Source organism: Bos javanicus, chromosome 7 (assembly GCF_032452875.1).
Source record: "Bos javanicus breed banteng chromosome 7, ARS-OSU_banteng_1.0, whole genome shotgun sequence".
NCBI classification, from domain to species: Eukaryota; Metazoa; Chordata; class Mammalia; order Artiodactyla; family Bovidae; genus Bos; species Bos javanicus.
The window spans coordinates 13,873,679-13,899,387 of record NC_083874.1 but is presented as its reverse complement, the minus strand read 5'-3'; the positions used below and the strand labels follow the sequence as shown (position 1 = coordinate 13,899,387).

Here is a 25,709-nt window from a genome sequence, read left to right as displayed (position 1 = left end):
TTTAAACCAGTTAGGAGTTTATTTTTCTCATGTTACATGAAATTCAGAAACAAGCAACTCATAGTTGCTTATATACAGCCAAAAAATACCTTACATGTCTGTTATATAATCAGTAGTCTGTGATTGTCATCTTATTGGTCTATTCTCTAAGGAAAAAGAGATTAACCTGAGGGCAGATGGTAAAGTGAAAATGCCAGATGCCATGCTCCCATTTCCATGGAATTCTTTAGAACCCACAAGCTGTGACCTCTTGCTTCTTTCTCACAGGCCAAGACTGTGAGGTCATGGGCACTCACAGCTGCAAGAAAAGCTGGGAGATGAGTCCTCAGAAATTGTCTACACTGCTAATCTGAACACAACTGTAGTTTTGTTACTTGAAGGAAGGGAGAAATGGATATTGGGACAGCAACTTCTTGTATCTCACACATTAGGCCACATAGCAAGTCTCTAATAATTTTCTGTTTGTATGTTATTGATCTATGTCATGAAGATCAGGCATTCTGTGGACAGTGCAATTCAATTAGGAATCTATAACTAAAAGATAGCTAAAATATGCCCAGCCTGCACATTAAAATACATATTTATAAATAACCTATAGTTCAGTCCAGGATATCTTGATGAGAAATGCACAATACTTAGTACTTACTTATAATAAAAACATTACATACCTAAATTTAGTGAGGGATTTCCCTTGTGGTCCTGTGGCTAAGACTCCACACTCCTGATGCAGAGGGCCTACCTAGGTTCAATTCCTGGTCAGGGAACTAGATACTGTACATTGTGACTAAAGATCTTGTATGCCACAATAAAGACTGAGGATCCTACATGCTGCAATTAAGACTTGTTGTAGCCAAATAAATACATAAATACTAAAAAAAAAATCTTTGTGATGTACATCAAGGGGAATTTAGAGTGCTATATAATCTTTAATACTCATCAGCTAATGAGTTGTCACACTTTAAACACTCACTGATAAATACAATCACAGAATCGTAACATTTACGTTTGCCCCAGTATAATGTAACTGAAGAGCTGTGCCTTCTAAATTGGTCATAATATGGTTTCTCTCCAGAGTGTGTTCAAAAATGACTGAGGGGGGAAGGGGCCCTTAAGGCTAGCTTGTAGTCATTTCATTCACAGAGCTTCTGCCCAGTATGTATTCGCTTGTGCATGATAAGGTTAGTGCTAGTGCTGAATGCTTTTCCACACTGGATACATTTATAAGGCTTCTCCCCTGTATGAGTTCTCATATGCACTCTTAGGCAAGAGGAATTCCTAAAGGCCTTCCCACATTCTTTACATGCATAGGTTTTCTCTCCAGTGTGAGCTCTCTTGTGCACAATGAGATAAGAGCCTGTGCTGAAGGATTTTCCACAGTGATTACACTCATAAGGTTTCTCTCCAGTGTGAGATCGGGTATGTTTCTTAAGGGATGACTGATCAATAAAGGCTTTCCCACAGTCACTGCATTCATAGGGTTTCTCGCCAGTATGGGTTCTCATATGTTTCTGAAGGGATGAAGGAACAGTGAAAGCCTTGCCACATTCCTTACAGTCGTAAGGTTTCTCTCCAGTGTGAGTTCTTTTATGAACGTTAAGGTGAGAGCTCTGGCTGAAGGATTTTCCGCAGTGATTACACTCATAAGGTTTCTCTCCAGTGTGTGATCTTACGTGTTTCTTAAGGGAAGATTGAAAAACAAAGGCTTTCCCACAGTCCCTACATTCATAAGCTTTCTCTCCAGTATGAGGTCTCAAACATATCTGAAGGGACAAGGGGCCAGTGAAAACTTTCCCATGTCCATTACATTTTGAGCTTTCTTTCACAGTACACATTTTTTTGTGGACACTATGGAAAGATCTTTTCCCACAGTCACTGTGTTCATGGAGTTTCTCTTCAGTAGGTATTTGTTTATGTACTGAGAAGGAAGAGTGTAATTTGGATATAAGATGTTGATTACATTCAGACTTTTCTCCTGTGAGAGTTCTGAAGTGTTTCCTAAGGGGTGACTCTTGATTAAAAGTTTTTCCACAATCACTGAATTCAAGAATTTTCTCTCCAATGTGAGTACACAAATGATTCCTAAGAGTTGAGGGATGGCCAAAGTCTCTCCCATATTCTTTATATTTGTAGCATTTCTCGCCCTTGCAATATCTTGTACGAATAAGGTGATAATTCTTTCTGAAGAATTTTCTACAGTGATCACATTCCAATGGTTTCTCACCAGGGAGGGTTGGTGCCTACAGAAAAAGGAGTAAGTGATGACTAAAGGCCTTCTTGGGGCTTCCCTGGTGGCTCAAACAATAAAGAATCTGCCTGCAATGCAGGAGACCTGGGTTTGATTCCTGGGTTGGGAAGATCCCGTGGAGAAGAGCATGGCAACCCACTCCAGTATTCTTGCCTGGAGAATCCCATGGACAGAGGAGCCTGGCAGGCTACAGTCCATAGGGTCTGCACAGAGTCTGACATGCCTTAAGTGACTTAACATGCACAAAGGCTTTCTCACTTTTATTACACAGGAACTCATTTCCATGTGGATCCTGCCATATATAGGAAGTATATTATTATGACTAACATTTTTGCCATTTTCAGGATGTGTGTATATTTTTTGCCTTATTCTTTCAAGTTGAAATAGCTGAATACTCTTCCCAAGGCCCCATGGAATTTATTCCATCAAAGGGCATCCTAATTATAGAGTTTTTCTAATCATGGGTGAAGAATGAATGATTTATTAAATACTTAATAGTGGAATGACATTTAAGTAAATGTTTGTTGCTGTTGTTCAGTCGCTATGTTGTGTTTCTTTTGTGACCTCATGGATTGTAGCTCACCAGGCTCCTCTGTCCATGGGATTTCCTAGGTAAGAATACTGGAGTGAGTAGCCATTTCCTTTTCCAGGGGATCTTTCCAACTCAGGGATTGAACCTGCATCTCCTGCCTTGGCAGGCAGATTCTTTACCATTGCACTACCGGGGAAGCTCAAGTAAATGTTTACTTTTTGATATTCTCTGCAAGGCTGCAAGTGTTGAGGTAGGTTTGGAGATTTCTCCAATTTTATAGGATTAATAAAGGATTTCCTGATGCAGCTTTCTGATGAATGATTCTACTTGCCTCAAGTGTCTCCTCTTGCTTGGGTGCTGCTGCTGTTTTAATTTCTTGAAATTCACAGAGATCTCCCAGTCTTAAAAAACAGGAATCATTTCTAGTGAATCTCACCATTTTTATGCCATTGGCAGTTTTTTCTCCAGGGACATTCTACATGAGAATTACATCTTTTGATTTAAGTTGAGTAGCCCCATCTGAAAGTGAATGGGGAAATTTTTTATAATTATTGGGAGAAAAAGTAGGGGTGAAAGAAAAAAGGAGGCAGGCATGCTATTGATTTGTTTTCAATTAATAACCCTAAATATAGGAGGAAAATGTGAGAGAGAAGATGTAACCAGTGATCAGAGAAATTAATTTAGGAACTTGGCTTTCTCTGGGAAAAGATGCCAATGATAGGAACAAGCAACGGAAATGAGAGGTATTTTACATAGAATTCTGGAGGCTTGGGACATAAAGCTCATGTAATGGTCTCAGCCTTCTTAGCTCACAATGACTGACAACTGTACCACCACTCACAGGCTGTGGCTATTCCATACAATGACCCCTTCCTGCCCGGGGCTCACCTGTACAAGCACTTTGGAGAATTCCTCTCCCCTCTGGCCTCAGTTCTTCCTGCGCCACCTCAGTGATTGGACTGTGTTTGCAGAGATGATACCCTGCTCATGGGAAAAGACATATGATGTGGGGAGACTGTGAAGGAGACAAGGAGTCTTTCCACAAAACTGATTCCAATACTTTGGTTTTCAAGGATTCTAAAGATAGGCAAGAGCAGCAAAAGAATCAGATTACATAGCCTTTTCACAGAGCACCATAAGACAAACACCCACACACCTTTTCCCACATGATCTGACTCTTGAATTCTAAGCCCAAGATCTGTAAATTACCTAAATTTTTTAAGAACTGAGAAAATACAATCAGTGAATTTTCTTGGGAAGTGATAAGACTTCCCCACAAGGGCAGGAACAGTCCATTCTGTGTTTACTGTGTATAGCTGTTCTTTTCAGTTCCTGGGAGAGACAAGTGATGAACTAGTACATGCATAAACAAGTGAATATGAAGGAATGAGGCCAACTTTACCCACTGAGGCCAGGTTCCTAAAGTTCTCCAACATCACATCTCTGTACAGGATTTTCTGAGTGGGGGCCAGCAGGGCCCACTCCTCCTGTGAGAAGTCCACTGACACTTCCTCGAAGGTCACCAACTCCTAAAACACCATGTATACATTCAGGTTCAGCCAAGAACTATCTCTAACTTTGAACCAGAAAGATGATGGGTGAGGCTGAGAGGAATTGGGGAGAAGACCCAATGTGCAGTAAGCTCAGACATTCTTCAGAGGCTTCTTATCATTTCACCCAAGTTCTTGGAATCTTCCACTTCTGTTCTCACTCACTGGACCATCTCTTTCAGGATCATGGTTTTTAGAAGCTTTTCTAACACAGCTGAGCTGATATTGCCACAACTAGGTTGCAAGGAGTCTTCTAATCTTATTCAAGATCTAGTACAGATTTAGCATATTATAGAATGAGAAAATACTTGGAAAATGAATGTTTTTCCTAGTGAAAAAAAGTCTTTGTTTTCCTTCATGGCAGCCAGCAGAATATGGAACTAACACTCACCCTCAGGGATTATCTGAAACACAAAACAAATGTTGAAGCTTTTCCTTAAACATTCTCTCTCTCCCATTCTGAGAAGCCCAAAGAACTGAGGGAGCCTGAGGCTCCAGTACTTTGGCCACCTCATGCGAAGAGTTGACTCATTGGAAAAGACTCTGATGTTGGGAGGGATTGGGGGCAGGAGGAGAAGGGGACAACAGAGGATGAGATGGCTGGATGGCATCACTGACTTGATGGACATGAGTCTGAGTGAACTCTGGGAGTTGGTGATGGAGGGAGGCCTGGCGTGCTGTGATTCATGGGCTCGCAAAGAGTTGGACACGACTGAGTGACTGAACTGAACTGAACTGAACTGAGGCTAGTCTGGTTGGGCTGTGAAGCTCTGGGTCACGGACAAGAGATGTAGCCTTTGGGAACAGTGATTTTTTTTGGATAGAGTAACTTCCCACATACCTGTGACCAGGTTGTCAGCAATCCTGCAGCCATTCTTTCTTTTGTGTGTCTCCCTTCTGGCTTGGCAGGGTTCTGACCATGAAGACCTAGAAACGAAGAAAGAAGCCATGAGATTCTGGGCCTGACAGATATTCAACACTTAGAGGCCTTGTAAGAGTTCTCATACTAGCTTCAGAGTAGCCACACGCACCTAAATGCATATATATATATATATACACACACATAATACAGTAAAGAATTTATCTCCTTATCCAAGAACAATTAGGAATTGGGAATACAGTATGTTCTTATTTTTTAAACTTTTCCCTAGACTGAGCCACCAAAATTGCCTAGAGTCACTAACAATTCAGGAGCAATGAGTCCTCTAGTATTAAAATTCCTCTGTATAAGAAACCAGGACTCCTTTGGGAACTATGTTCAGTGTGGAACAAGAAATGTTCAGCATAAGCCTGGAACAGCTTATACCAGAAAGGAAGGAATCTACCACACAGGAGAAAACTTAAAAAGGTTCCCACTGGTTTATGATGGAACAATTTAATAAACAGTAATTACAATCAGTTGAAATACACCAAATATAAAACAAAGCCATGAGTCCATAATGTTACTAAAAAATGGTCAATGGTCACTACCAGAGGTGACCAGGATATAATTTTGTTATTCTGAAAATTCGTAAAAAAAAAAAAAAAAAAATCAAGCCTGTATCATCCTGTCCCCTCCTTTATGAACAACATTTTATTATTACTAAATAGTTATGATACAGGAAAGTTCTTTCCAGAATAATCATACAAACTTTATTCTAAGTTCCATTTATTATGAAGAAAATGCTAAAATCAGAAAGTCATCATTCTGAAACCACTAGTAAATTAATGCACTTAGGCAATGACAATCAATGGTTACTAAAATATTACGTGAAAAGTGAATGGGAATATTTATTTTCAACTTCTAGCTTTGAAAAAATTTCAAACTCAAAAGTTGTAAGAATTAGTGTAAAAGTGATGAGCTTCCCTATACTCTTTACTAATTGTTAAAGTTTTGTCACATTTGCTTTCCTTCTCCTCTCTGTAGGGGTGTGTGTGTGTTTCATCAAGAATATTGAGAGGAAACTACTTGAGAGGAAATTGCAGGTGTCAGACCCTTTTTTCCTATATACTTCAGAGTGTCATAGGAACTGGGGACTTTCCCTAACAAAATCGAAACCAGGATTTAATATTTATTATCTAACATATAATTCATATGCAGAATTTTACCAACTAGTCCAGTAATATCCTTTACAACAGCCACTTTAAAATTTCCTATCCAGGATTATGCCCTCAGACTATGTTTCTTTCATCTTCTTTAATCTGGACCAGTCCCTTGGCCTTTCTTCATCTTTTCAGGTTTGAAAAGTCCCAGGTCAAATGTTTTACAGATTACATCTCAGTTTTAGTTTGTCTGTTTTCTCATGGTTAGAGTCACAACGTTTATTTTTGGATGATGTATTTTATAACTGATGCTTGTCCTCAGTGAATCACTTCAGGAGGCATTGGGAACAGTGTGTCTGATTACTGATGTTAATTTCAATCACTTGGTTAAGGTGGTATGCAGCAGGTTTCCCCATTAAGTGACCCCCCGCCCTTTTTTTTTTGTAACTAAGAAGAAACCTGAAGGGGATAATTTTAAGACTAAATAGATGTGCTGGGCAACTTTATAAAGGAAGATCAGGCTGATAAATCTTAACATCTTAAGAGACACCTGGACACCATGAGTTCTGATATGATGCAATAAGAGACAATACCAATTATAAAATATTTTTTAATAAAAAAAAAAATCCTAACAAATCCTTTCATCTAATTAGAAGTTTATAGAAGAAGGGTAAGAGGAGGGGACAGAGGACACGCTTAATGATATATAGGGGACATAATCAGAAATATCCAGTTTGGAGGAGAAAGAGGAAAGGAAAACTCTTCCTGATTAAGAGACTTAAGAGGTGTAACAATTCACTGCAATGTGTGGCCCTTACAGCTTAAAAAAAAAAATGTTATTTACTTTAGGCTGTGCTGGGTCTGCGTTGTTGTGTGGGCTTTTCTCTAGTTGCAGTGAGTGGGGGCTACTCTCTAGTTGTGGTACACAGGCTTCAGTAGCTGTGGAACATGGGTTCAGTAGTTGTGGTGCTTGGGCTTAGTTGCTCTGCAGCATGTGGGACCTGCCCAGACCAGGGATTGAACTCGTGTCTCCTGCACGGGTGGGTGGATTCTTTACTACTGAGCCACCACTTCAGTTCAGTTCAGTTGCTCAGTCATGTCCGACTCCTTGCGACCCCATGAATTGCAGCACGCCACGCCTCCCTGTCCATCACCAGCTCCCGGAGTTTACCCAAACTCATGTCCATCGAGTCAGTGCTCCCATCCAGCCATCTCATCCTCTGTCGTCCCCTTCTCCTCCTGCCCCCAATCCCTCCCAGCATCAGGGTCTTTACCAACGAGTCAGAGTCAACTCTTCGCATGAGGTGGCCAAAGTACTGGAGTTTCAGCTTTAGCATCAGTCCTTCCAAAGAACACCCAGGACTGATGTTTAGAATGGACTGGTTGGATCTCCTTGCAGTCCAAGGAACTCTCAAGAGTCTTCTCCAACACCACAGTTCAAAAGCATCCATTCTTCGGCACTCAGCTTTCTTTATAGTCCAACTCTCACATCCATACATGACCACTGGAAAAACCATAGCCTTGACTAGGCGGACCTTTGTTGGCAAAGTAATGTCTCTGCTTTTTAATATGCTATCTAAGTTGGTATTTATTTAACTTATATGCAGAGTACATCATAAGAAATGCTGGGCTGGAAGAAGCACAAGCTGGAATCAAGATTGCTGGGAGAAATATCAATAACCTCAGATATGCAGATGATACCACCCTTAACGGCAGAAAGTGAAGAGGAACTAAAAAGCCACTTGATGAAAGTGAAAGAGGAGAGTGAAAAAGTTGGCTTAAAGCTCAACATTCAGAAAACGAAGATCATGGCATCTGGTTCCATCACTTAATGGGAAATAGATGGGGCAACAGTAGAAACAGTGTCAGACTTTATTATTTGGGGCTCCAAAATCACTGCAGATGGTGATTTGCAGCCATGAAATCAAAAGACGCTTACTCCTTGGAAGGAAAGTTATGACCAACTGAGCCACCAGGGAAGCGCCCAATTCTTTTTTTTATAGATTAGAGAAATATGGTAAAATTTTTGAACGTTAAGGCTTTGTAATGGCATTTACAAAGTTCCTGGTTTCAGCTGGCACCTCAAAGATATATTCCTTTTAAGTTACATGATTTTAGGTTCTCAATTAACAAAGGTCAACAGACATGGAGAAAGTCTAGAAAATGCTCAACATTGACAAATTAGTTCGAAAACTAGAAAATTTGCCTTCAAAAATAGCTATTTCTACCAAAGTGAGAAAAAAAGGTATTGTTGTTGGATTAAACTACAATTTTAAATATCAACGTCCCTTGGAAAATATCACTATAGCTTGAAAAATCACATTGACTTACAACTCACACTTTTGATCCTTGGAATGACATTTTTTAATTCCAAAATGCAGTGTGCTTTTTTTCCCCCAAAGTGATTTATTATAAAAAATCTTGCTCCCTCTCAATGCTGAGTTAGTTCAGCAATGCAGCTCCATCCTTTTAAGCATTCTAGTCAAGTGTTAGTCACTCAGTCGTGTCTAACTCTTTGCGGCCCCATGGACTGTAGCCCACCAGGCTCCTCTGTCCGTGGAATTCTCCAAACAAGAATACTGGAGTGGGCTCCAATTCCCTTCTCCATGCAGTATGCTTCTGAGTCAGTAGTTTTATACTGGATGCCCTTTAAAGCAATCTTCCTGAATGTTAAAATGATCTATGATTTTTTCATTAAACTTATGAGTAAATTTGCTAATATGTTTATCAAGAGCAATGTTTCCCTTTCTTTTTTAAAAAAATATTTATTATTTATTTCCTGCACCAGGTCTTTGTTGGGCACGTGAGATCTAGGTCTCTGACCAGGGATTGAACCTGGATCCCCTGCATTGGAAACTGGGAGTCTTAGCCATGGGACTATCAGGGAAGTCCCTCCCTTTCCTTTTTAAAAGTAATTTTTAAGTTTATTTTTATTGAGGTAATAATGATTTACAAAACTATGTAAGCTTCATGTGTACAAAACCAAATGTCTTTTCTAACACTCCTTTATTAAGACATCCCACAGTTCACTATAGTGTGCATTCTGCCTTGCTGCAATAAGTAATAAATCCAACTTGCTTAATTCTGTGTGTTCCTGGTAACCTTTGGCTAAAGACCACTGATAATATCAAGAAAAACTATTAACTTGGGGGTGTGTCGTAATGGTGTTGTGATAATGCTAAAAACTTCTGTTAAAAGTTTGTTTAAAAATTTTTAATTGAAGTATATTGATATATATGTCATGTTAGTTTCAGGTGTACAGCAAAGTGATTTATTTATATCCATTGTATACATATATCTATGTGTATGTGTGTGTATATATATATATACACACACACACACACGTTTATACATATATATACATATACATATATGGGCTTCCTTTGTGGCTCCATGGTAAAGAATCCACCTGCCAGTGCAGGAGATGAAGGTTCTATCTCTAGGCTGGGAAGATCCCCTGGAGAAGAAATGGCAGCCCACTCCAGTATTCTGGCCTGGAAAATTCCATGAACAGAGGAGCCTGGCAGGCTATCGTCCATAGGGTCACAAAGAGTTGGACATGACTGAGCAACTGAACACAGCACAACAGATCAAAGTAGAAAATAGTATGATCATCTCAATAACACACTAAAAAAGTCTGATAATACTCAACATTGCCTAATGATTTAAAAATATTTTCAGCCAACTCCATAAAAAAAAAAACCCTCAACTTTTAAAATGGGCAAAATATGTTTTTCTAAAGAAAAATACAATGGCCATTAAGCATATGAAAATATGCTTATTATTAATTACCAGGGACATGCAAATTAAAACCACAAGATACTACTTGACACTCATTTTGATAATTATTCTCAAAAAGACTAACAACTGGTGAGGATGTGGAGAAATCAGAACTCTTATTTGCTGATGGGAAAGAATAATGGTACAGCCCCTTTAGAAATATTTGCAGTTTATCAAAAGGTTACATATACGATTATCATAAAATCAGCATTCCACTCCTAGGTATAAACCCAAGAGAAATGAAAATAAGTCCACACAAAAACTTTAGCAGGAGAGCTCACAGCAGCATTACTTATAATAGCCAAAATGTGGAAAATAACCCAAATGCCCATTAAATTTTGAGTGGATACATGTGATGTATCCATACAAAAGAATTACTTGGCCACTAACAGGAATTAAGTACTGATACTTCCTACAATGTGGATGAACCTTGAAAATATTATACTAAGTGAAAGAAACCATTCACAAAAGACAAAATATTATATGATTACATGTATACGAAATGTCCAGAATGGACAAGTCTATAAAGACAAGAAACAGACCAGTGCTAACATGGGCCTGGTGGGTAGTGAGGCATGGGGAGTGAGTGCTAATGAGTATGGGATTTCTTTCTGGGATGACGAAAATCTTCTAAAATTAGATTGCAGTGAGGGTGGCACATCTCTGGGAATACACTAAAATACACTGGATTATACACTTTAGTTACATGTGATTATATCTCAATAAAGCTATTACAATTAAAAGATGCTCCTTGGAAGGAAAGCTATGACAAACCTTGATAGCCTATTAAAAAGCAGAGACATCACTTTGCTGACAAAGGTCTATATAGTCAAAGCAATGGTTTTTCCAGTAGTCATGCAGGGATGTGAGAGTTGGACCATAAAGAAGGCTGAGCACTGAAGAATTGATGCTTTCGAACTGTGGTGCTGGAGAAGACTCTTGAGAGTTCCCTGGACTAGGGAGATCAAACCAGTCAATCCTAATGGATATCAACCCTGAACATTCACTGGAAGGACTGATGCTAAAGCTGAAGCTCCAATACTTTGGCTACCTGATGGGAAGAGCTGACTCACTGGAAAAGACTGTGATGTTGGTAAAGACTGAAGGCAAAAGGAGAAGAGGGCAGCAGAGGATGAAATGGTTAGATAGCATCACTGACTCAGTGGACATGAATCTGAGCAAACTCTGGGAGATAATGGAGGACAGAGAAGCCTGGAGAGCTACAGTCCATGGGGTCACAAAGAGTCAAGCATGACTTGGCAAGTGAACAATAACAACAATGAAAACTATTACAAAAAATAATGTTAGTAAACAAAAAAAAGAAGCATAAAGGGAAATGTCTTTAAACCTGAAAACATGCCAAAAATATACAGCAAGTGTTTCAATTTACTAGATAAAAGCCGAAGGCCTTTGAGACACAGAAAAAGAGTGGCTCCTTCTACTAAGCATGTTACAGACAGCACAGTAAACTGGGGAGAGTGGACAAGGATAGGGAGACATGATAGGTTAGAAGATAATAAAGGAAGAATATCATCCTGCCATTCCTGGATGATATGACAGTGTGTAAACAACCAAAAGCATCTACAGGTAAGATTAATTGAAAACTAAGAGGTATGCAGCTTGCTGGATACAGAATATAGCTCTGAGGGCTCAAAACAGAACAAGGGGGCAGTTTGCAGTATACAGGAACAGCACCTATGACCCAACAACTCAAGTTCTAAAAATCGACCTTAAAATTTAAAATCCTAAGTCCATAAAAATGAAGAAACATGGACAAACCCATTCAGATGGGAACAACTCAATCGTCCACCAACAGGATGATTCCACACAACAGAGCTGTAAAAGAGGTTAAAAAAAAAAAAAAAAAAAAAGGCAGATCTCTGTGAACTAATGAGTACTTCAAGACACGTCATTAACGGAAGAAAATGAGATACAAGAATGGACATCTTCTTACGGAAATGCAGTCTGATTTGAGAGAGGCTTTTTAAAGAAAGGGTGGACAGGAGACGGAGAAAAGACCCCGAGCACGTGCCCTGTCCGCATCTCTTCCTGTGTACAGACCGATCAAGCAGTCTTTCTGGAGGCGGGAAAAGCGTGGCCCCAACAGGCGGGGATGGAGTCGGTCGCTGCTGGGAGTAAAAGCGGTGGGTCTAGCAGCCCTATGCGCGCAGCTAGGGCTGGGAGTCGCGCGAGAAGCTTGGCAATAGGCGCTGCGGTTCCGAACTGCTTGCGCCTTCTATCATATCCATGATCCTTCCCCGTTCTCCAACCGCCACTCCAGACTCTCAGTCAGAACCTGGGCTTGGGTCTAGCCGGATCAGATGCCAACGGATAAGGTAAGCTGAGGAAGGGGGGCTCTAGAGACCACGCCGTTCCCAGAGGCGCACTTCTGCTTCCGGTTTCGACCTTAATTCCGACGAGTGGGCGGGGCTAGGATGCGGCAAAGCAGAGAGTGGCTAAGGCCCAGTGAGGCTGCTGGGCCACAAGCTGAGGACAAGCCCAGTAAAGTTTGGGGGCTTGCCAGGTGTCTCGTGGTAAAGAATCCACCTGGTAATGCAGGAGACGGCAGGTTTCATCCCTGGATCGGGAAGATCCCCTGGAGTAGGAAATGGCAACCTACTCCAGTATTCTTGCCTGGAAAATGCCATGGGCAGAGCAGCCTCGCGGCCTTAAGTCCATGGGGTCTCAGAAGTTGGACAGCCCGAGAACCCACGCAGGACATCTTATTTTAAGCAAAAGAGGCTTATCAAGTAAAGTAACTTACTCTTGATGTCACATTAAAATATAAAATGATCCCCAGGTACATGAGCCCAAGTCTTTTGACTCCATTTGCTCTCCCCAAGGGAAAACGTAGAGGTCCCAAGATTTTGAAAAGAAGACTCAGCAGTCAAAAGGAGTCCAAACTTCACTTCCTCAGCCATTATGGATTCTCTTGTGTAGTCACTGCCTCTCCCTTCTTCCTAACCAAAATAAGCCCCCAGAAGTCAGAGACCTTTCTGTCCCAATTCCGATTTCAACAATGATTATCCTGGTATTAAAAACAAATAACCAGAGAGTCTAGATCAGACTTTAAGCTACCTGCTGAGACAGACAGACAGATAGACAGAGACAGAGACAGACAGGCCACTACAAATCTGAGAAGAGCCAAAATCTGATACTAATAATGACAAACACTGGTGAAGATGTAGAACAGGAAAGCTCATTCAGTGCTGGTAGAAATACAAAACTGTACTGCCACTTTGGGATACAATTTGGTGATCGCTTACAAAACTAAACATAATCCTACCAAGTAATACAGTAGTCACACTCTTTGATATTTACCCAAGTAAGCTGAAAACGTATGTCCACACAAAAACCAGCACATGCATGCTCTGGATTGGGGACTGGGGTGGGGGTGGGGGTTGTTTCTTTGCACATGAATGTTTATAGCAATTTTATTTATAACTGCCAAAACTTGGAAGCAGTCAAGATGTCCTTCAGAAGGTGAACAGATAAGAAAACAACATATTACCAGAGCTAAAGTGAATGAACTATCAGGCCATGAAAAGACCTTAAATGCATATATATTAAGTGAAAGAAGCCATTCTGGAAAGATTAAATACTGTATGATTCCAACTATAAGACACTTTGGAAAAGACAAAATTGGAGATCAGTGATTGCCAGGGATTAGTGAGAGTGATTGGTAGAATATATAAGCAGGGCACAGAGAATTTTTAGGGCAGTGAAAATACCCTGTATGATACTATAATGAATATATATCGTTACAGTTGACACTTGAACAACAAGGGTTGATCTGAACAGGTCCACTTACATGTAGATTTTTTTTTTTTTTCAATGAGTACATACTAGAGTACTACACAGTTCATGGATGTATTCACCTGTATTCACAGGTGCAGAACCCAGAAGGCTGACTGATGAGTTGTACTGGGGTTTTTGACTTTGAAGAGGGTCAGGGTCCTTAGACCTCATGTGTTCAGCATTCAACTGCAGTTCTCAAATGAGATTCATTCAAATGAGAAATTCACATCTGGTTCAATAGTTTTATGCCAGCTTCATCATTCCTGGCCTCAGGTTCTGCTTGGCACCTGGAAGCCATCTATGTGGGTACCCTCAGGACTTACTGTTATATCAAATTAGTGCCCCCCACCCCTGTCCTAAATATTTTTATCCATCAGAAGTAGGAGCAGTGTTTGGTGGTCCTGAAGTGGAAGAACCTTGAGGTCAGGGCCAAAGGTTGTTAATGATTATAGCAGGGAGCAGAGCAAAGTTTGGTGAGAAAAGACATGCCACTTGTCTGAATTTCTGGGCTGTCTGACCCCCTCTGGAACTTCCTTCTACCTCCTCTCTCCCAAATTAAAACAATGGAGTAAACCTCTTCAGTGGATTCTCCTTTCTAGGCTGTATCCCAATGAATAAGCAGCCTGCCCTCTGTGTTTCTGTTGGGTGCAGCCTTGTCATTTCCTCTAGGAACAAGAGGCTCTGGGTTTCTAGTGAGGTGCATGAGTATGGATGGCCAGGGCAGAGTTACTGGCAAAGCGTGTGTGTGCTTATATTTACAGTAGAGCTCAGGAAGGCCCTCTCACTCTTTCTTCTGGTGATATATGATGTGGACCATCTTTTCACATGCTTATTTGCTATTTGTATGTCTTCTTTGCTGCTGTGTCTATTAAGGTCTCAGTCCATTTTTAACCAGCTATTTGCTTTCTTATTGTTAAGTCTTAAGAGTCTTTTATCAGTTGTCTTTTGCAAATATTTTCTCTAAATCTGTGCTTGCCTTCTCACTCTCTGGACAATGCCTTCAGCAGAGCAGAAATTTTTAGTTTTAACAATGTCAGTTTATCAATTATTTCTTTTATGGATCATATCTTCCATGTTATATTTAAAAAAGTATTGCCATACCCCAAGGGCTTCTAAGTTTTCTCCTATGTTATCTTCAAGGAGTTTTACAGTTTTGTATTTAATACCTAGGGCTGCAATGCATTTTGAATTAACTTATGTTGAGAGTGTTAAGGCCAGTGTCTAGATTTATTCTTTTGCATGTGGATGTCTGGCTGTTCCAGCATCATCTGTTGAAAAGAATTATATTTCTATATTTCATTTCCTTCGCTCCTTTGTCAAAGATCAGCTGACCATATTTATGCTTAACATCAGTAGTCTTTAAAAATAAAGTCTTTAAAAATAAGAGTATATACAAGAAACACATTGGTATGATTGAGGTTTTTTGTTTTTTTCTTTCATTTTCACTGCAATGCATGGTTCCAGGCCTCACTGCTTTCAAGCAAAATGAAGTGATCATTCTGCAACAAAGCTCTGTTGTATTCTTTACTTTCATAAGGATTCTTATAGAGTTGAGCTGATAGTTGACCAAAATGAAATAAAACTTCATCAGAATGACATATATGGGAATACTTAGCCAAGTGAATTCTATGTAAAAAAATATATTGTGAGGGGTATTTCAAGTGTCTGCCAAATTCACAATGCTCAGAGACTGAAAAACAGGTGAATGACACAAGCCTTAAATATCTGTCATGGTTATCGTGCTGCTTTTCTATTTTATGGAACTGTTAATCTTCCACTAGTGAAGGGAAGGAACTATACCTTATGAATCTTACCATGTCTACCACGCTGGACTTTTTTCCCATTCAAAATATCCCACTGAGGTGCTGACCTTCTGGTATTGAGACAAATCTCCCAATCTGAAATAAGATTACAAAAAATTATGTTATTGGAAAATAAATGGAAGGAAGGTGTTAAAAATGAAGGCCAATGTGTGTTTACTTTCAAACATTGACTTAAAATATATTTTAGAACAGAAAGAAAGAATAAATTAAGTTTGGCTGGATTAGGAGTTTGGCGTGATAAGGTGCTGTGGTCAAACTGGTAGGTGATTTACTAAGAAATGATTCTAGCGTTGAAACTGACTATGAACGGAAAGCACCATGGAGGAAAACAAAGGTGAAAGGAAATGGATAAAGAGCTTAAGGCAAATGCAAAATTTAAATTAAAAAATGGGACAGATTCTACCATCAGGCCAAAAGAAAGTTTCCAAAAGTGAGGGAAAAGTTAAAGAGAAGAAAAGTTGGACTTCCCTGGTGGTAGAGTAGATACGAATCCACCTGCCAATGCAGGGGACGTGGGTTCGGTCCCTGGTCCGAGATCTCACTTGCTGTGGAGCAACTTAGCCCGTGTGCCACACTGCTGGGCCCGAAAGCCTAGCGCCTGTGCTCCACAACAAGAGAGGCTACCAAAATGAGAAGCCCATGCACCACAGCAAGGAGTAGTCCTCAATTGTCACAACTAGAGAAAGCTGCGAACTGCAACGAAGACCCAGCACAGCCAAATACATAAATAATTAGCCTTTTCTCTTTCTTGGAAAACTTTCCATTTTCTTCAGCTTTCCTCTTAGTTCTACCTGAAAGATCAGACGAGGTCTGCATAGCTGGTGCCCTGCTCTGAGAGGAAGATGCCTGATCTAATACTAACATGTAAGGGATGACAAATACTTCCATAAATATGGGGCCGAGAGTCTGCTCTTCAGGGATACCAAATACTCTCAGGTATAACTTGAGAAACAACAAAATGTTCATGTCAACTTTATCAAACCAGTAAACTTTAAAATAAAACTAAAACGCAATGATATTCACATTCTCTCTCATTTTTCACAAAACAGACTCCCAATCTTTTGCCTAAAACCCAATCTCAAGCTTATATACAGAATTTTGAAGTCCTAAGCCTTTTATCCTAGAAAAAATAAAGTCAGTACAATGGACAGATCTTCATTTTTCAAGAGGAAGCCATTGTACTGTAAAGTCTGTGACCTCAAAGGTCACTGGAACCTACACCATCACAAACATCCTGGCATCAGGCAGTTGCCGTCTCTATCAGTGTGCACTTGAAAAAGAGGAAGGGAGACCCAAAGCCTAGATAGGTTTCATGTTCTCCCACCATCAACCCCAGGGCTTGATGGTCCTCAAGCCCCTTCTCCTCTCTACCTGGACATATTCATAATGACCTCATCCAATTATGTAGCTTAAGAGCACCTCTCTCTCTAACGATGTATCTCACCACAACTAGATTGTGACCTCTTCTGGTCTTAATTTTCTCTTGTGATAGGATTAGCAATAGTTCTGAGCACATTACAGACAATAAATGCTGGAAATGCATCACTCCTCCAGTGACAGCACAAATTCTCAGAATCACATGTCAGCCCCCTGTCTATTATAGCAAAATGAGGGCACACAATCAGCATGGATGGTCAGACTGAATTAGTAAATACTGGGATGATGGTATCATTCTCTTATGTAAATGAAAGGCCCTAAGATCTGAGGAAATTTAACTTGGACTCAGTCCCTAAGCAGGTTCTGTTGGAATAAAAAACTCTGTTTCACTAGAAGGAAACACATCTGCCTGGAAGGAAGAAGCATGTGCTTTTATAAAAGAATAAATTTCCTACTCACTTGAAAATAATTTGTCAAGACATCCAGTCACAGTCCTTTCCCCTTCTGATGTCTCTTCATAAAGACAGAAAAAGTCCTAAGACAGCCTTAAGAAGAAACAAAAACTGAGAATTCAGGCTGCCCACAGTTCCCATACTCACAAGCCTGGAAACAACCCACACTAATTCTAAGTAAACACATACACACTGCTGCCATAAAGTGCCCTACAGTCCGCTTCACCTGAAATTAGAAATGGATTTTGGTAAAAAGGAAAAAATGTTTAATAATCTAATTTCATTTTACAGATAAAAGTCTAGACAGGTAAAATTGTTGGGGTTATTTTTTTGGCTAACAGTGATGTCTCATCAGTTAAGCAGAACTTCTCCCACAAAAATGGGCAGACTTACCCCTTTCTCCCCAAGTCCCAGGATTTACACAAAAGGATATTGTTATATACTTAAGCACCCTCCTAGACAGCCCAGAAGCAGGACTGTGTAGACCCAGGCCACAAAGACATTATGTTCACAGGCCAGTAAAGTACTGTCTCTGAAAGGAGCATCAGCAAGTACTTGCCACAAGGGAAAAAATCAAAGGCTGGCATCTGTGAATCTGACAGTGAAATCTGCCTTATACATGTTATTCCCGAAGTCTCTTCAAGACAGTTGAATTCCTCTTGATTAAGCAGTAGTGGGAGTCTTGCCTCATGCCATCAATCTTTAAGCAGTAGGCATTACTGATTTGTCATCAAGCATCATTCATTAGCCATCCTTCTGTGGAAGACGGCAGTTATATATTATGTGAAAGTCATTAGAAACTGTAGATGGCATGAATATAAATAATTGCCATTTCCTGAGTACCCATTATGTACTGGAAACATTGAAAGCTCATATGATTATCAAGTTATTATTACTGTCATTCAATAGTTGAGGCAATTCATGTGCAAACAGCAGTAGTAATTGGTCCAAGATCACCACTTAGGAAGTGGTGAGCCAGAGCCTGAATCCAGGTTACTGTGTCTCAAAAGCCTGAACTCCTAAGATTATTGTTAATTCTCCAATATGACTGGACAGTGATCATGAAATAGTGCGCAGGAAATGACTAACTTAGCAGGTCTGGGTTGCCCAAAATTTTTACTAGGAATATGAGTATGAACCTATGATGTAAGAAGATATATTTTAACTGGGTTTTTGAAGAATAATAAGAGAGTATGTTCACAATATAATTTATATGGAAAGGAGGATATAAAATTATAAATTAAAAAAAAAACTTATTTATTTATATTTTTGGCCACTTTGTGTGGCATGTAGGATCTGAGTTCCCCAACCAGGGATCGAACTTGTGCCCCCTGCAGTGGCAGCATGGAGTCTTAAGCACTGGACCACCAGAAAAGTCCTGAAAATATCTATTTTAGATATCCACTGAAAGGCCTAGACACAATTAAACCCCAGAAGCACTGAGTCCATGTATCATACAGACCTTGGTGTCTACAAGGAAACAGGCTTCTTGGAGAAATCATTGATTATGGTCTGTTAACAGTCAAATTTGGGGCTTCTCTGGTGCCTCAGCAGTAAAGAATCTGCCTGCAATGCAGGAGACCTGGGTTTGATCCCTGGGTTGGGAAGATACCCTGAAAGAGGGCATGGCAACCCACTCCAGTACTCTTGCCTGGAGAATTCCATGGACAGAGGAGCCTGGCAGGCTACAGTCCATAGGGTCACACAGAGTTGGATATGACTGAAGTGACTAAGCAGCAACAGTCAAATTCAAAGTGAATTGGGAATTTATGCTCAAAGATTTATAGGGATGTGTTGAAAGGACAAATGAATCAAATTAAAAAGGCCTACTCTTGGCCAAGTTTGGGAGAGCCTGAGCATCAAATAACAGCAACTGTTTATAATATGATAAATGAAAGAAAAATAGGGGAATATGTTGTGAAACCCTGAAAGGGGGAAAAAAAAATAGAGAAGGGAGGGTAAGTGGGGGGAGAAAGCTCTTGTTCACAAAAGACTGACAGCAAGAGAATGGAAAAATTTGGAAAAAGAAAAAGAATTAGAAAAAACAACAACAACCAAAAGCACTTTTCAAGACCTCAATGTAAAAAATAGGTAGAAGTGAAGATCAACAAGTGATGCTAAAACCACTGGGTGAAAGCGCTGGGCAACAGATTATTCCCCTGTTGCCAAGTATCACCCTCAGATTGTTGTTGTTGTTGTTTAGTTGCTGAGTCATGTCCAACTCTTTTGTGACCCCACAGATTAGCCCACCAGGCTCTTCTGTTCATGGGATTTCCCAGACAAGAATCCTGGAGTGGGTTGTCATTTCCTTCTCCAGGGGATCTTCCTGACAAAGGGATCAAACCAGCATTCCTGCACTGTGGACAGATTCTTTACCACCGAGCCACCTGGGAAGCTTATCACCTACAGATTATCACAAAGAAAAATGTGACCGTGCAAGACAGAGATGGGTACCTTAACTAAACACTTTGCACTCCTAATACACAGTGGACGACTTGCATTTATGTGCCTCCTGATGTGACATGACATGAAGTACACATGACCTAGGACATTTTCAAGTCTCTAAACCTGCAGTCTAATGCAGTAGTCATTGTCTTGCTCTATGTGGCTATCGTGAATATGAAATGTGGCTAGTGAGACTGAGGGCCTGAATTTGTCATTTTACTCACTTTTAATTAAATTTTAGAAATAAAACTGTTCAGTTACTAAAAAAAATCTTTCAGTATGTTTGGAGCAATCTGGGTTTCCCCAAATATTTTTTCAACAGTCAATTTTCTGAAAGCTAAATACAGATCAAGAATTTCTAATAAAAATTTAGCATCCATACTAAATGAGGTGAGCTTAGGTGTAAAATACATATCAGAGTCCAACAACTTGGTACAAAAGAAATGTACAATTTCTCACTAATAACTTTGTATTAGCTACATTGGTCATTAATTTCACCAATAGTTATATATTAATAACTGGGTAAATTAGGTTAGCTATGACATATTATTAAAAATAACTTCACATGTGTATTTTCTCCTAATTTGACTACTAAACATTTTAAAATCACATTACATTTGTTAGATACTACTGGCTGTATCAGGTGACTCAGTGGTAAAGAACCTGCCTGCAAAGGCAGGTGACCTGGGTTTGACCCCTGGGTCAAGAAGATCCCCTGGAGGAGGGAATAGCAACCCACTCCCACTTGCCTGGAAAGTCCTATGGACAGAGGAGCCTGGTGGTCTACAGTCCATGAGATACACAATTACATGAAATTATAGGAAAACATTACCATATGGGAATGCCAACATTTTTCAATATAAATCTCCTGGACTGCAGGAACCACAAATACTGGCAAATGCTTTAGGTAAAACAGATGTAAAACCTAAATGCAATGTGCAATTTGAATCCAGCTTATTTGAATCCCAGCTCCGTCCAAAACCCGACAACTATAAAATATACTTTTGGAAAACTGGAGAAATTTTGATTTTCTTGGATGGACAATGGAGTTTTGTTCTTAGTAGGAAACTGTCCTCATTCTTAGAAGTCAGTGTCTGCAATTTACCATTAAATGGTTCATCATTTTATATACATATAAAATGACAGACAAAATCTTAGTGAACTTAGATTCATGTATATTCCTTTTATTGACCACAAATTTTCTTAAGATAAAAATTTCAAGATGAGGGAATTTCTTGGTGGTCCAGTGGTTAGGACTCCGCACTGTCAATCCCGTGGGTCATGGTTCATCTCCTTCCTGGTGGGGGAACTAAGATCCCTCCAGCCGTGCAGCATGGGCGAAAAAAGAAAAAAAAAAAAAAAAAGAGAAATTCTAGATGAATACCTGGAAGAAAAATCTACCCGTCAAAACTCATCTTACATAAATTCAATTCCAACGGCGGCTACTAACAGCAAACAGCTTCGATCGACTTCCTTCCCAGAGGCTTCTATATTTTGAAGGTTTGGGGCTTTACGGGGCTCTCATATGGTAAATTTATTATTTATATGAATCCCTTCCCTCCTGCTCTTATTTAGATCAAACACACGTGCTCCCTAATAACCTACAAAGGTTTCTTCTGTTTCCAACGGAATATGACTTACCAAACTTCAGTAACCGACAACCACGGCCGGAGTAAAGCCACCGAGAGCTCACCGGGACACGGGGACAGGGGGCCATAGGCGCCGGAGTGTCGAGAAGGACGGAGATGCTATTTCTTTTCCTTGTGGAGGAAGGACCCAAAGGCTGCTCCGGTGGCTTGTGAAATCGGGAGCAAAGCGGATGGAGAGTAGGCCGGGCGGACCCGCCTCCTCCCGGAACTGCCGCCAGGCCGAGTGGGTCCTAGCTCTCGGAGGAGGGGCCGCCGCCCGGCAGCCCTCGAGGCTAGTGTCCTTTGACTTCAAGCCTCCTCTTGGGTCTGTTCCCCTCCTGCTTGACCACACAGAGACCGGACGATATGAAACGAAAATTTCACCTCACACCCGAGCCGGGGCACACCAGTAACAGAACTTCTTCACTGCGCACGCGCAAATACAAACGCGCACGCGCACTTTCATTGTCCGCGTGCAGCCTAAGGGGTGGGGCCTCAGAGGTTGGGCGGGCCCTAGAGGCCACTGCTTCTAAAGTCTGGGAGCTTCGGGGAGTTATTCCCTTTTCCTTCCGCTGAGAGGCACTGAGGCACAGTTTCCGGACCCGCAAGGTGGGGCTGTGGCCCAAGATTGGCTAGGTGGTTTGCTTTCCTCAGTAGTCCATGCATCTTACATGAATGACAAATGCTTTCAAATTTGGGTGCATAATTGAATAGTCATTTCATAGAAGGAGGCAGATAATTAAGGTGACAGTGCACAGTTCACAATAAGTTTTAGGAATCCTAAATACGTGAACCGTGAACTTCCAGATGTTCAAGCTGGTTTTAGAAAAGGCAGAGGAACCAGAGATCAAATTGCCAACATCCGCTGGATCATGGAAAAAGCAAGAGAGTTCCAGAAATCTATTTCTGCTTTATTGACTATGCCAAAGCCTTTGACTGTGTGGATCACAATAAACTGTGGAAAATTCTGAAAGAGATGGGAATACCAGACCACCTGACCTGCCTCTTGAGAGACCTGTATACAGGTCAGGAAGCAACAGGTAGAACTGGACATGGAACAACAGACTGATTCCAAATAGGAACAGGAGTACGTCAAGGGTGTATATTGTCACCAGTATAGAAGTATATTAACTTCTATGCAGAGTATATCATGAGAAACGCTGGGCTGGAGGAAGCACAAGCTGGAATCAAGATTGCTGGGAGAAATATCAATAAGCTCAGATATGCAGATGACACCACCCTTATGGCAGAAAGTGAAGAGGAACTCAAAAGCCTCTTGATGAAAGTGAAAGTGGAGAGTGAAAAAGTTGGCTTAAAGCTCAACATTCAGAAAATGAAGATCATGGCATCTGGTCCCATCACTTCATGGGAAATAGATGGGGAAACAGTGGAAACAGTGTCAGACTTTATTTTTATGGGCTCCAAAATCACTACAGATGGTGACTGCAGCCATGAAATTAAAAGATGCTTACTCCTTGGAAGGAAAGTTATGACCAACCTAGATAGCATATTCAAAAGCAGAGACATTACTTTGCCAACAAAGGTTCGTCTAGTCAAGGCTATGGTTTTTCCTGTGGTTATGTATGGATGTGAGAGTTGGACTGTGAAGAAGGCTGAGTGCCGAAGAATTGATGGTTTTGAATTGTGGCGTTGGAGAAGACTCTTGAGAGTCCCTTTTACTGCAAGGAGATCCAACCAGTCCATTCTGAAGGAAATCAGTCCTGGGTGTTCTTTGGAAGGAATGATGCTAAAGCTGAAAGTCCAGTACTTTGGCCTCCTCATGGAAACAGTTGACTCATTGGAAAAGACTCTGATGCTGGGAGGGATTGGGGGCAGGAGGAGAAGGGGACGACAGAGGATGAGATGGCTGGATGGCATCACTGACTCGATGGACAATGAGTCTCAGTGAACTCCAGGAGTTGGTGATGGACAGGGAGGCCTGGTGTGCTGCGATTCATGGGGTCACAAAGAGTCAGACACAACTGAGTGACTGATCTGATCTGATTCAGTTTGATGTCAGGACTTGTTTCTCAGTGTTACATCATGAACTATACAATTAACCTACTAAATCTGATTTAATTATAATTTATCCTCAAAAACTTTGTGTCTTATTTCTTTATTTTTGGTTTGGAGGCTTGCAGGATCTTAGTTCCATGACCAGGAATTGAATCCAGGCCCCCTGCAATGAAAGCACTTATCCCTAACCACTGGATCACCAGGGAATTCCCAGGAACTGTATGTCTTTAGATAACAAAGTTTTCCAGAGACAAAAACGTTTCTCTTGAGGGGAGGTTAGATTAGGTGAATATAAAAGTTCAGCAGAGGATGAGATGGTTGGATGGCATTACCAACTCAATGGACATGAGTTTGAGCAAGCTCTGGGAGATGGTGAAGGACAGGGAAGCCTGGCATACTGCAGTCCATGGGGTCGAAAAGAGTTGGACAGGGCTGAGCGACTGAATACCACCACCACCACCTAGAATCAAAGTAGAAGAATAGGGAGGTTGAAAGGCTTGGAGATTATGGTTGAGAAACTGGAAGAAGTAGGAGGGGATGTTAGTGAAGCCTTGTGACATCACACTTCCAGGTGTATTGTTTTGTCATACTAAAGTGAAAAGGTATTTGGAGTCAGGATATAAAGGAATACTAGAGAAAGCTGAACAGAGACCTACTACTGTGAAGTAATGATGATTTCAGAAGTAAAGAAGCCAGAATGGCAGTTGGGTTGGGGGGCCACAGGAAATGCGGGCACATGATACAATTTATAACCCTTAATTTTTTTTTTTTTTACAAAATAATTCCCCTTATCATTTTTTTTAAGAGGATAGGAGTGTTTCAGAGATTAGTACAAGGAATGAGTAAGCTCTTGACTATGAAATCTGCAACAATAGGTCATAGTGCCTCTAGTTCTTTGAGATTGTTGTTGTTTAGTTGATAAGTCACGTCTGACTCTTTTGCGATCCCATGGACTATAGCCCACTAGGCCCTTCTGACCATGTGATTTCCCAGGCAAGAATTCTGGAGTGGCAAGTGCACAGTGCCAGAACTGTGCAATTGCAGAGGCATTGTGGGGTTTATATTGATTCATATGGGTCTATAATCTTTCTTTCCCCCACATCTGTAGATGAGAAGTCAGTTATTGAGAAAAGTAAATCAGAAAACTGAACTAATTAGTGAGTTGGAGAAACATGAGTGGAGGGTCTTTAAGGGAAGCCAACATAAATTAGTATATTAGGACATCAGAGCCTGAGAGATTAAAGAAGGGAAAAAAAAATCTTTCAGGTGTGAGCCTAATAGTGGCTCTTCATTGAGTCAAAAGTTCCCATCTAAATAGGTTAGTGGGGATGAAGAACTGAGAAAGATGTGTTGAGTATTAAGGGTCCCAGAGAGACAGGCAAGGTTGGGAGAAAAAGAGGGAGTGGGAGAGAACGTGGAAACATATCGTTGGTAAATCCCACCATTGAGAACTTTTTATTGCTCCAAGAAAGGTTCATGGAAGACTGAGAGAAATTAATGGTGGAGAATATGTCTCAAGTGTCTTAAAAAACTGGATGTTTGATGGCAACTCACAAGTAGAGTTATTTTACCTTGCTGACCCAAGGGTCATCTGTAATTTAAGTTTTAAACATTTTCATACCCTCTTGGTGTATGTGTGTGTGGCATAATATCTTGACATGCAAATAAAGTTTGGGGTGGGGGTTCCATTCTACATCTGCAGAGTGACTATGACAATAGGATAACGGGTTCTGTGGATACTAGTAAGCCTCCTTTTCCAGTTGCTCTTGTCTTCCCAGTGGGCTCCAGAACAAAGTAGCCACGGTGGCAGGGATGAAAGTTATGCACGGGCTCAGCAAAAACCTACTACCTCGGGACTTCTCTAGTGGTCCAGTGGTTAAGCATGTGGTTAAGATTCTGTCTTGCAATGCAGGCAACAGAGGTTCAATCCCTGATCGGGGAACTAAGATCCCACATGGGAATATTCAACTAAGCCACGCCCCTAGGCCTGGTCGCGTCCCAGCTCCGCCCCACAGGCCTAGTCAACGAAGCCCCGCTAGGG

The 25,709-nt window shown here is 40.8% G+C and overlaps 1 protein-coding gene across 1 annotated transcript; it reads right to left on the bottom strand.

Moving 5' to 3' along the window:
• On the bottom strand, positions 1–22,148 carry ZNF177 (zinc finger protein 177). Its single transcript, XM_061422045.1, is given in 7 exon segments — positions 1–2,237; positions 3,109–3,296; positions 3,666–3,758; positions 4,180–4,306; positions 5,169–5,254; positions 15,742–15,825; positions 21,666–22,148. Coding segments are annotated over 7 exon segments (1,761 nt in total). The 5' UTR covers positions 21,742–22,148; the 3' UTR covers positions 1–1,130.
• Between the last annotated feature and the right edge of the window lie 3,561 nt (positions 22,149–25,709).